General features: G+C 38.0%; 2 protein-coding genes across 4 annotated transcripts in view; one reads left to right on the plus strand and one right to left on the minus strand.

Annotated features, from left to right (window-relative positions):
• The window catches only part of LOC128684156 (uncharacterized), an 80363-nt gene extending 76856 nt beyond the window's left edge, over positions 1-3507 (minus strand). The window contains exon 1 of one of the 2 annotated variants that reach the window (XM_053770274.2): positions 3448-3507. The gene's annotated coding sequence lies outside the window, so the exon portion shown is untranslated. Of the gene's footprint in view, positions 1-3371 lie in introns of both variants that reach the window. The other variant, XM_053770275.2, reaches the window with a different exon arrangement.
• Positions 3508-5923: 2416 nt separating this feature from the next.
• Positions 5924-12989, plus strand: part of LOC128684154 (uncharacterized) — a 94130-nt gene continuing 87064 nt past the window's right edge. For both annotated transcript variants that reach the window (XM_070095343.1, XM_070095349.1), the window contains exon 1: positions 5924-6101. In XM_070095343.1, coding sequence (XP_069951444.1) covers positions 6014-6101 — 88 coding nt within the window. In that variant the 5' untranslated portion in view covers positions 5924-6013. The remainder of the gene's footprint in view (positions 6102-12989) is intronic.

Below are 12989 nucleotides of genomic sequence, written 5' to 3' on the forward strand. Positions count from 1 at the left end.
CAGGTTTTTATGTACACCAGCCAGGGTACTTCCCCACATACCAGCCAGGGTACTTCCCCACATACCAGCCAGGGTACTTCCCCCACATACCAGCCAGGGTATTTGCCCACACACCAGCCAGGGTATTTGCCCACACACCAGCCAGGGTACTTCCCCACCCACCAGCCAGGGTACTTCCCCACATACATGATTTGATTTGATTGGGACTTGTGCATGAATGAATAGAATTATTGAAGCTTATTGCTTGGGAAGCATTGAAAATTGGGTTGGGCAAATACGATTCTGTTAGTGGGATGGTTTGTGAAGGACCTGCCTAGTATGGGCCAACAGGCCTGCTGCAGTGTTCTTGCTTTCTTATGTGCAAACATTTATGGATGAACATCACCCTGACACAGTTGTTGCAGGCCATGCTGGCAACATCTACAATGATGATGTTGTGTCCCATTTAAGGGAAATTTTAAAGAGACACCAGAAATAGAGCTCTCTGGACAGATTTTTGGTGTGACAGGGGTCCAGTGACTCTCAAGCTGGTCCTAGTGGCATTAAAAAGCAAAGAAGGGAGGTAACCCCAGAAAAGGACTTGTTACCTGAAGTCTTTATGGAAGGGGATTCCCCTTCCAAACAATTGTAAACTTCTCCATCTTCTCCCCTCCTCCTGTCTCATCATTCATCAAATAGATCTTCAATAAAGGTAAGTGTCATTTTATTATTTATGTAATGATTCTGCATGTCTCATTGTTTTCTGTGTAGGGAAATGTATATTTCATGTAAAAAAATTATTTGTTTTTTAATACTTTTGGGTGTCTGGAACGGATTAATTGGATTTCCATTATTTCTTATGGGGAAAATTAATTCGGAAAACGACAGATCGGTTAAAGACAAGCTCTCTGGAACGGATTAATGTCGTTAACTGAGGGTCCACTATATCTTAATGACAAAAGCATTCTCCATAGTTACCAGTCAGGTTTTAGGAAATCTCATTCAACGGACTCTTCCCTCATTAATTTGATGGACTACCTGAGAAGTACAGTGCCTGCACTCTGAAGGAGGGGTGTTAATGTTGCAGTTTAAAAACTGTAGTGTAAAGCACCCTTCTGGCAAGACAGTGATGGAGTGAATGATGGTGAAAGTTTTTCTTTTTCGGGCCACCCTGCCTTGGTGGGAATCGGCCAGTGTGATAATAAAAAAAAAAAAACTACCTGAGAAGTGAAATGTCCCTAGGGAATTACATAGGAATGGTAACCTTAGACTTGCAAAAGGTCTTCGATACAGTCAACCACAGTATATTATGTTAGAAACTACAAGCTATCAGCATGAGTTCTATAGATTGGTCTAAGTCCTACCTAAGCAACAGGAACCAAATTGTCAAGATCAACAACACAGAATCAAAATCTATGCCAATAACATGTGGGGGTTCCTTTGCTATTCCTGTGCTATGTGAATGACATGCCTATCAGTGTCAAATGTAAGCTTCTACCATATGCAGATTATAGTGCTCTGTTGGTATCAGGTAAAGACGCACAAGACATTGCTAATGTACTATCACTAGATCTAGTCCTGTAGCAAATGGTTTGGTAAACAACAAACTATCACTACACTCAGGAAAATGGAAGCCATACTATGTGGCATGAAACATAAATTGAAAAAGGTAAATAATGTCCATGTAATGGTGAACCTATTATTACAGTAAATTCAGTGAAATATCTGGGAATCCCCTTTGGCCCAAGCATGTCCGGAGAACTAATAGGGAACAATGTTGTGAAAAAAGAAAAGGCCAGACTAAGTTTCTCTACAGACAGGCGCAGTGTCTATGAACTGAGGTTCGCAGGACCCTATGTCTAGCTCTCTTACAATGTATTATAGACTACTCTTGCTCTTCATGGCACTCTGTCTTAACAAAAAGAACTGAAACATAGGTTACAAATCACCAAAAAAAATGGCGAGATTCATTCTGAACCTGAGTTCAAGAGAACATGAAGGCCAGAATGAATTACAACAACTGGACATGCTGAATGGTGAAGACAGAGTAAATCAACTAAAGCTAAATTATGTTTATAAAATTGCTCACAATCAATGTCTCCAATATCTTCCTGCCAATTTTGTTAAGGCCGGGAACCAATGCAATTACAGAACTAAGGGAAGGGAGAACAACTTTGCAATACATAGTCAGTGGTCAGGCTTCAAAGACATTTTTCTATTCAGCAATAAAAGAGTGGAACAGACTGCCTGCACATGTCAAAGCCAGTCATAGAATCAGCCAGTTCAAGAAGAGAACCAAAATGTTCATCATGAATAAGGCTACAGAAAAGGAGCGATTTCTTGTATGAAAATAACTAATTTTCTCTCTCCCCTGGTACATCATCTTTTATTGTAACTGCTTTTACGTAGTTAAGTTATCTGTTTTTAACTATTAAATAATAATTATCACAAGGATCCCAATGGAAATAAGTCACTGACATTTTTGTGTTATCCTGGGCTCCTACACATGTACTGCTGTGTATGATAATCAATAACTGTGTATACCTGAATAAACTTACTTACATAACAGCATGTGTATATTACCTAGGATAACCCGACCCTCCTAAAAACTCAAAGTGACTTACTTCCACTTGGGTCCTTGTAATATTTAAACCTGTAGGCCAGGATGAATTACAGCAGTTGGATATACTGAATGTTGAAGACAGAGTAAAACAACTGAAGCTAAATCATGTTTATAAAATTGCTCACAAAGTGTCCAGAATATCTTGCTGTCAATTTTGTCAAGGTTGGGAACCAGGGCAATCATAGTACTAGGGGGAGAGAACACAACTTTGTAGTACCCACAGTCAGTGGCCAGGCTTCAAACACCTTTTATTGTACAGCAATAAAGGAATGGAACAGACTGCCCGCACATGTCAAAGCCAGTCATAGCATGAACCAGTTCAAGAAGAGTGCCAAAAGGTGTCTGATGAATGTAGCTACAGAAAGGGAGGGGAATGATTTTCTATTTTTTAGCTAACATACGTGTAAATTTTACCTTATTCCTAGTAATGACCCTCGTATTGTAGATAGTCTTAATGACCCTCGTGTAGTAGATAGTTTTTTTAGTATGATAATAAGATGTTATCTTCATTGTAGAATAATAAGAAAATATTATAACCTTTATATTATAATAATAAGGTAAAAGGACCCCAATGGAAATAAGTCAGTCTGACTTTTTTGGGTTATCCCAGGTTCTCTACACATATGCTGCTATGTATGATAATTCTATGTAACTGTATTTGTATATACCTGAATAAATTTACTTACTTACCTTAAAAGTTAAAACAACTAAGTAACTAAACTATGTGAAAAGCAGCTTATAACAACACTTCAATCTTACAAACACTTACCACTATATCCTTCCTGACGAGAAAACCTTCGAATTTTCACATTTAAGTTAACAAACAAATATTTTTTTAACCTTACTTGATGGTAATATTTACATCAGCGAGAGACAGTGTGTGCGTGTGTGTGTGTGTGTGCACCACGAGCCTACTATAACAACCCTACTTTATGTACAATATAAATACAATTTTCATTTATTTATGAGATATAAATAATATAATTTACATGTAACAGAGCATTAAATAGAACATTGCATGTGATAGAAAATTGTTAGGCACAAAAGAAAGCCACTAATATGAAGTTTATTTCGAGTAAACTAATGGTAATGCTTAATGTAAGATTTCTTATGTAATTAACAACAAACAAATAAAATAATAACTATTAAGTAAGTAAGTTTATTCAGGTATAAACAGTTACATTAATTATAATACATATCAATATATGTGTAGGAACCTAGGATACCCCAAAAAAAAAGTCATTGACATTTCTGTTAGTTAAGACACATAAGCAACAGTTAGGTATCTTTATTTCGAAACGTTTCGCCTACACAGTAGGCTTCTTCAGTCGAGTACAGCAAAGTTGATAGAAGCAGAAGAGACTTGAAGACGATGTAATCAGTCCATCACCCTTAAAGTTTTGAGGTGGTCAGTCCCTCAGTCTGGAGAAGAGTATTGTTCCATTGTCTGGAATAATATGGAGTTGAAGTGATAGGATGGAGCCTTATATAGCGCCAGGAGGTGAGACGTAGGTCACTATTAGAGTAAGAATGTAGACATTGAGAGTCTCACCTCCTGGCGCTATATAAGGCTCCATCCTGTCACTTCAACTCCATATTGTTTCAGACTATGGAACAATACTCTTCTCCAGACTGAGGGACTGACCACCTCAAAACTTTAAGGGTGATGGACTGATTACATCGTCTTCAAGTATCTTCTGCTTCTATCAACTTTTCTGTACGCGACTGAAGAAGCCTACTGTGTAGGCGAAACGTTTCGAAATAAAGATACCTAACTGTTGCATATGTGTCTTACCTAACAACCTGTCGGTATTTTATACCATTTTATTGTTCATTGACAATTCTGTTGGGGTCCTTGTGATGATTATAATTAATATATGTTAAAAACAGGTATCTTAACTATGTAAAAACAATTACAACAAAAGAAGATATACTAGGGGAGAGGTAAAATTACTTTTTTCAAACAATTATTATTATTATAATAAAAAAAGAAGCGCTAAGCCACAAGGACTATACAGTTTTTTTTTTTTTTTTTTTTTAAAACAAGAAATAATTTGTTTATATCGGCTTTGCTTGCCTAATATACAGTTTTTTACAATGAGCTTCAGGGCTGACATATGTTATGGGAAAGTAAAATTACATTACATAGATATAACACATGTAAGTTTAAGTACAATTACAACTGTCTTACGAAGATATGCAAAAGAGAAGTCGGCGTGACTTATTTTCATGGGAGATCATAAATTTGAATTTGGGGGTCCTTGAAACATTTATATATTAGTTTACCCATTAAATACAATGATAATCAGGCGCGACATGGCTTTTTTACACATAATAATGATGATAATAATAATAATAATAATAATAATAATAGTTTATTAAGACATGATACATAGTTGTACATGGTATTATATTAGTTTGGTGAACATGTGGAAGCCCACTTGTATGTACAGCATTATGGTCAGGCTTAAAATTAACTTAAGACTAACTAAGCTATAATAGATTTAATGGTAACAGTTACTGTAGACAATTTATAATATCAAGTACTACTGAGTTATTTTAAACAATGAATTTGAACATTTCAATTTTGAAGCATTATAGTTTTAAAATTTCGTAACATTACAGTTAGTAATATAACAAAATGATCAGTTTACTATATGTAGTCGTATAATTTAATAATCGGATCTAATCATAAGTTACTATGTATGATAATTGTACTTATTTACACCTGTACCTAAATAAACTACCTTACTATGAATAAATGATTTAAAATAATTTTTTTTTTTGGGGGGGTTTTCCGTGATTAGTTTGCCCGAAATGCATTGCATACTATTAACTTTCTTTTCTTTTCCTAACAATGTTCTATCACTAAAGCTGTCGCTTCACACGGCAATGGTCCGGGTTCGATTCCCAGCGAGGGTAGAAACAGTGGGCGTGTTTCTTTACACCGGTTGTCTATATTCCCCATCAGTAAAATGGGTACCTGGGTGTTAATCGACAGGTGTGGGTCGCATCCTGGGACAAAACTGACCTAATTTGCCCGAAATGCTCTACATAATAAGCGGCTTTCAATATAGTAGTATGTCATTGATGTCAGCGAGGACTGTATACCTTGTATATGTACTTGTACACATAAAGATATTATTATTATTATTATTATTATTATTATTATTATTATTATTATTATTATTATTATTATTATTATTATTATTATTATTATTATTATTATTATTATTATTATTATTATTATTATTATTATTATTATTGTACCGCATGAAAAGAAAGGAAAATTTGAATTTTCATTTGCGTGTAAATATTGGTAGGTGTGTAGCCTGCTGGAGCAGACACGTGACGCAGCACAGGACAAGTTCCTCATGTTGTGATATATGGAATTGTTATTTAGGAGTCAGCATGGAAGTGTGGAATAAACGGGACTTACCCAGGCCTCCAATTTACACTATTGAGTATACAGGCAAAGAGAGACGCGAGAGTAATTTTGGTACAGTATTTTTTTTATGTACTTAGTTGTGTATGACTGCTGTGTGACCCTTGGGGATTTTGAGCTTAATTTGATAATAATTGTGTGTGGCTTCAATCGGTTTTGAGTTTTAATAATAATTATTAACATCAGCAATATCAATAATGTGAAGATGTTTGAGCCTAAAAATTTATATGAAAATGAGAATTTGAGTGAAAGTGGAAGTTCTGAGACCAGTATATAAGAACATAAGAACGAAGGAACACTGCAGCAGGCCTACTGGCCCATGCGAGGCAGGTCCAAGTCTCCTACCGGCTTAAGCCAATGCACCCAACCTAGTCAGGTCAGGTCACATTGACTTTAGGGAGGAACACGGCAACCGACCTGGTAGCACAAGCTATCAGGTCCAACTCACACCCACCCACATCCACTCATGTATTTATCCAACCTATTTTTAAAGCTACACAACGTTCTGGCCTCTATAACTGTACTCGGGAGTTTGTTCCACTCATCCACAACTCTATTACCAAACCAGTACTTTCCTATATCCTTCCTGAATCTAAATTTTTCCAACTTAAAACCATTGCTGCGAGTCCTGTCTAGGCTAGATATTTTCAGCACACTATTTACATCCACTTTATTTATTCCTGTCTTCCATTTATACACCTCAATCACATCCCCCCTAATTCTACGTCTTTCTAGAGTGTGCAGATTCAGGGCCCTTAGTCTATCTTCATAGGGAAGGTTTCTGATACATGGGATCAACTTTGTCATCCTCCTTTGTACATTTTCCAGAGCATTTGTATCCATTCTGTAATACGGTGACCAAAACTGTGCAGCATAATCTAAATGAGGCCTAACCAAGGATATATAGAGTTGAAGAACAACCTGAGGACTCCTATTATTTATGCTTCTTGATATGAAGCCAAGGATTATATTAGCTTTATTGTGAACACTTATGCACTGTTGTCTTGATTTCAGATTACTGCTAACCAGAACTCCTAAATCTTTTTCACAATCCGTAATATTAAGATCTACATTATTTAGTTTATATGTGGCATGGTTATTGTCCTGTCCAACATTTAGAACTTTGCATTTGTCTATATTAAACTGCATCTGCCACTTCTCCGACCACTGCATCAGTCTATTCAAATCTTCCTGGGGTGCTCTAATGTCCTCGTCAGAATGAATTCGACGGCCTATTTTGGTTTCATCGGCAAACTTGCTGATGTCGCTCTTTATGCCCTCATCTATGTCGTTTATGTAGATTGTGAACAGCTGGGGGCCCAACACTGACCCCTGTGGAACACCGCTCGTGGCGCTTCCCCACTCTGATTTCTCCCCATTTATGCAAACTCTCTGCTGCCTATTTGTCAACCATGCCTCTATCCAGGAAAAAATTTCTCCTCCTATTCCATGTGCCTTAATTTTTCTCAATAGTCTCTGATGTGGGACCCTGTCAAAAGCCTTACTGAAGTCCATATACACAATATCATATTCATTACCATGATCTACCTCCTCAAATACCTTAGTGAAAAAAGTTAATAAATTTGTAAGGCAGGAATGCCCCTTTGTAAAACCATGCTGAGATTCGTTGATTAATTTATGCTTTTCAAGGTGGCTACGAACTGCCTCGGCAATTGTTGATAACATAAATTTTCCCACTATGGAGGTTAGGCTTATTGGTCTATAGTTCGAAGCTAAGGACCTGTCACCTGCTTTGAAAATAGATATCACATTTGCCATTTTCCACTTATTGGCACCATGCCAGTTTGTAGTGATATGTTGAAAAGATTAGCCAAAGGTTTGCTAAGCTCCTCTTTACATTCCTTTAGAACCCTTGCATACAGTTCATCAGGGCCTGGGGATTTGTTAGGTTTTAATTTATCTATTTGCCTAAGGACCATGTCACTTGTGGCCCTAATCATGCGCAGTTTATTATCGTCCTGTTCTATATAATTTATCATTTCTGGAATATCACTGGTATCCTCCTGTGTAAAAACTGAGAGGAAGTATGTGTTAAAAATTCTACACATTTCCTTATCACTGTCAGTGAGCTGACCTGAGGAACTTTTGAGTGGGCCTATCTTGTCCCTGATCTTACTTCTGTATACCTGAAAGAATCCTTTTGGGTTAGTCTTCGATTCTCTTGCAACTTTAACCTCATAATCTCTTTTTGCTTTTCTAATTCCCTTTTTTATTTCTCTCTTTAACTGAATATATCGATTTCTTAATTGCCCCCCTCCTCTTTTGATTTGCCTATATATGCCTCTCTTTTGACCAATCAGGTATTTTAATCTATTGTTCATCCATTTAGGACCATTTTTGTTTGATCTGATTTCCCTATTTGGAACATAATTTGACTGAGCAGCTAGAACTATGCCCTGGAAAGCGTCATATCAGCAATGATCACCACCTACCTGACCCTTAGTCAGGTCATTCCAGTTCAGCCCACCTAAGTAATTTTTCAGTCCTATGAAATCAGCCAAGCAAAAGTCAGGGACAGAGACTTGATTGCCATTATTAGGGGAATTCCATGATATATTAAAACTGAGTGATTTGTGATCACTTTCCCCAAGCTCATCATTAACCTCAAGATTATTAATTAGTGTTTCCCTACTGGCAAGAACCAAGTCAAGGAGGTTATTTCCCCTAGTTGGCTATGTCACAAACTGTTTTAAAAAACAATCCTGGATCGTATCAAGAAAGTCACCTGACTCTAAATTTCCTGTCAAATTGCTCCAGTCAATCTGTCTAGAGTTGAAATCTCCCATTAGCACAACATTTTCGTATGTAGATGCCTTACGAATTTCGTCCCATAGAAGTTTACTGCACTCCCTATCAAGATTTGGGGCCCTGTAAATCACACCCAAAATTAGTTTTTCTCGGCCCTCGAGAAACTGTAACCAAACAGATTCAGTGGCTGATGCTTCTAATTTTATATCTTGTCTAACACAACAATTTAAATTGTCTCTGACATACATCGCTACTCCACCACCTTTCCTGTTGACCCTGTCAGTGTGGAATAATTTATAGCCTTGTATGTGACATTCAGAGGGCATCTCTCTATCTTTCAGATTGAGCCAGGTCTCTGTTATAGCAATAATATCTATGTTTCCTGCACTTGCAATTAATCTTAGCTCATCTATCTTATTTCTTACACTCCTGCTATTAGTATAGTAAACCTTAAGGGAGCTAGTCCCTTGCTGCCCTCTGCTGTCCCCCTTTGTTTGCTGACCTGATCTATTGTTTTTATTTATAACTTCATGCTGAATGCCTTTTATACATTTACTGTTTCCAACCCTAGTGTTGCAACCTGCTTGTTTCCCACACACACCCATACCTCTATCTTCTATCAGTTTAAAATCATAGGCATTTCACCAATGGCCTTCTCAATTGAGTTTGCAAGTGCTACCACCCCAGCCCCAGAGAGATGTACCCCATCCCTTGCATACATATCATGTTTGCCATAAAAGTTGTTCCAGTTGTCAATGAATGGGATTGCAAGTTCCTTGCAGTATCTGTCTAGCCAGCAATTTACATCAATTGCTCTAGACAACCATTCATTTCCTACTCCCCTTCTAGGCAAGATGCTACATATGAATGGGACCCCTCCCTTAGACTCAATGAAATCTATAGCTGTCCTGTACTTATCTAGCAGCTCTTCTCTCCTACCCTTCCCAACACATTTCCACCAGCACTGAAACAGATAATGGGCTTGTTCCCATTACCTGACATGATGTTATCCAGCCTGTTAACTATGTCCCCAACACCAGCTCCAGGGAAGCACTCTGTATCTCTCATCTTATTCCTATTACAAAAAGCACGGTCACTATATCTTACCTGAGAGTCACCAACCACAAGAATGCGCTTACCTCTGTTACCAGGGGAGTAGTACCCTTACCTTCACTGGCCACTGAAATACATTCATCCTGAAGAACAGAGAAGCGATTTCCTACCTTCAGATCTTCACTCTTAACTTTCCTTATTCTGATTCTCCTCTCATTACTGGGAACCACTTGCCACTTGTAGCAGGTGCTGGACTGCACCTCACTGCTGGTAGCCGTTGCTACCTCCCCACCTACAGCCTCCTCACAGCGAGAGACAGACTGCACCTCACTGCTAGAAGCCTCATTCCCCACAACTCCAGCCACCTCACACTCTCTCCCAGACCCATTGAGGTGGACCTTCAGCTTCCTAATCTCCTCATGGAGAAGCAAGACCTCCCCCTTCAACTCTCCAGCCTCAATTTTTAAAACACTGCAGAAGCAAGCCATGCTTTGTAACCATCCACGCTAATCCTCAAAGCAGCTCAGGGTCTGTGACCTCACGTGACGACTGACCACTGACCTTGTAATGGAACTTCCATAATCGTATTTGATTGTATTCAACATGAACTTTTTATAATATATAAAATATTTCTTGGGTTAATATGACTGAGGAAGAGCACCAACTGTGACTTTATGCTAGGGAAATAAGTCACTTTGACTTTTTGGGTTATCCTAGGTAATTTACATTGTGTAATGCAGAGCATAACCTATAACTACTGACCAATTATTTAAATTAGGTTAATTTGCTAGAATGTTGTCGTTTGCAACATTTGACTTTTTATAAAGTTTCATTTATTTCTTAAATCTTGAGATATTATGTAACAGTTTAGTATAATGCCAATTGTTTGGTGAATACTAAAGTAAAGCATAGTTTTGGTTATTACATATGTTGAAATGTATTAATGAGATCATTAGTGCATCTTTTTGTAAATGTGATTGAAAAAGTTTATCCAAAATTGAATAGCACATGTAAAGGCCTTCGTAGTACATTCTGTTCAATTTTGGATGAGCTTTTTCAAATGCAGATGCAAAAAATTGCACTAATATAATAGCTTGTTAAATCTTTCAGTGGCCATCACGTAGAACTATGTCATTGAGGTCAGGGTTCCTCACATAGTTCTATGTCATGAGCTCAGATCATAATAATAATAATAATATCTTTATTTACTACAAGTACATGTACATGGTATACAGTCCTAGCTGACAACAATGACATCCTACAACTCTCAGTCTGTTTTATGAGTACTCATTGCTCAATACTCAGTGCTAACAAGAACATAACAGTATTCAGTTATTCAATTACAATATCAGATCATTGAGTAAACACTATGATGACCTCTTTATGCTTCTTAACATACCTTTTATCATTCTCATTGAAACCTGGCTCAAACATGATTTAAGACATTTTTGCCTTACCTGGTTACACAACCATACACAACTGCAGGCCTGATCAATCAGGAGGAGGTACTGCTATCTGCTACTCCAATGAACTAAAATGTATTAAATCTACATGCCCCAGGGACAAATATGGTGAATATATATTTGCCAGCAGTTAGAGTTGGAGCAGTCTACAGATTACCTCACACAAATACTTACACATTTACAGTGGAACCTCAAAAATTGAACTTAATCCGTTCCAGGAGCTAGTTCTAATTTCGAAAAGTCTAAAATTCGAATCAATATTTCCCATAAGAAATAATGGAAATACAATTAATCCGTTCCAGAAACCCAAAAATATTCACACAAAAAATACATTTTATAGAGATTAATTGCAGTTTTACATACATATAAAATAACATACATATAAAATAATACATACATATAATATAAAATATAAAATAACATTTTTACTTACCCCTATTGAAGATTGGTGATGGCATATGGAAGATAGGGAGGAGGAGAGAGGGAGTTGGGGTTAGTGTTTGGAAGGAGAATCCCCCTCCATGAGGACTTCAGGTAAAGCCCTCTCTGGGGTTACTTCCCTTCTGTATTTTAATGCCACTAGGACCAGCTTGAGAGTCACTGGACCCGTCTCGCAAAATAACTGTCCACAGTCCTCAGTTTCTGGTGCCTTTTTAACATTTCCCTAAAATGGGACATGGTTCTGTCACTGAACTTGTTGCAAAGATGGCTTGTTTCAGCTTGCTCAGGGTGGTACTTCTGCACAAACATTTGGACATCATTCCACTTGGCACAAATCTCCTTAATCTTTGAAGAAGGCACCTCATCCACTCCCTCTTTCTCCTCCTCTGAAGCAAGTTCCTCAGCTGTGGTCTGATACTGCTCCAGATGAAGCTCTTGCAGCTCTTCAGTGGTTAGCTCTTCCCTGTGGCCCTCCACCAACTCTTCCACATCCTCACCACTCACCTCCAACCCCAGGGTGTTCCCCAGTGCCACAATAGAGTCCACAACAGGCAGAGGGTGAGCTGGGTCAGGGTCAGGGTCAGCCTCAAACCCTTCAAAATCCCTCTTTTGGACACAATCCGGCCACAATTGTCTCCAAGCAGAGTTCAAAGTCCTGGAAGTCACTCCCTCCCAAGCCTTACCTATAAGGCTTATGGAGTTGTAGATGTTGAAGTGATTCCTCCAGAACTCTCTTAGGGTCAACTTAGTGTCTGTGGTCACTTCAAAGCACTTTTCAAACACTGCTTTTGTGTAGAGTTTTTTGAAGTTAGAAATGACCTGCTGGTCCATGGGCTGGAGGAGAGGAGTGGTGTTAGGAGGCAAGAACTTCACTTTTATAAAACTGAAGTCCTTAGACAAGAGGTCTAATAAGTTTAGAGGATGAGCAGGAGCATTGTCCATTAACAGGAGGCACTTGAGTGGCAATTTCTTTTCCTGGAGGTATTTTTTCACACTGGGGCCAAACACTTCATGGACCCACTCTTTGAAAATTTGTCTTGTGACCCATGCCTTATGATTAGCTTTCCACAAGGCACATAACTTGTTCTTAAAGACATTGTTTTTCTTAAACACACTGGGATTTTCTGAATGATACACAAGTAAAGGCTTCACTTTAAAATCACCACTAGCATTAGCACAGAACAAAAGAGTAAGCCTGTCTTTCATAGGCTTGTGT

The sequence above is a fragment of the Cherax quadricarinatus genome, chromosome 4 (genome assembly GCF_038502225.1).
Source record: "Cherax quadricarinatus isolate ZL_2023a chromosome 4, ASM3850222v1, whole genome shotgun sequence".
NCBI classification, from domain to species: domain Eukaryota; kingdom Metazoa; phylum Arthropoda; class Malacostraca; order Decapoda; family Parastacidae; genus Cherax; species Cherax quadricarinatus.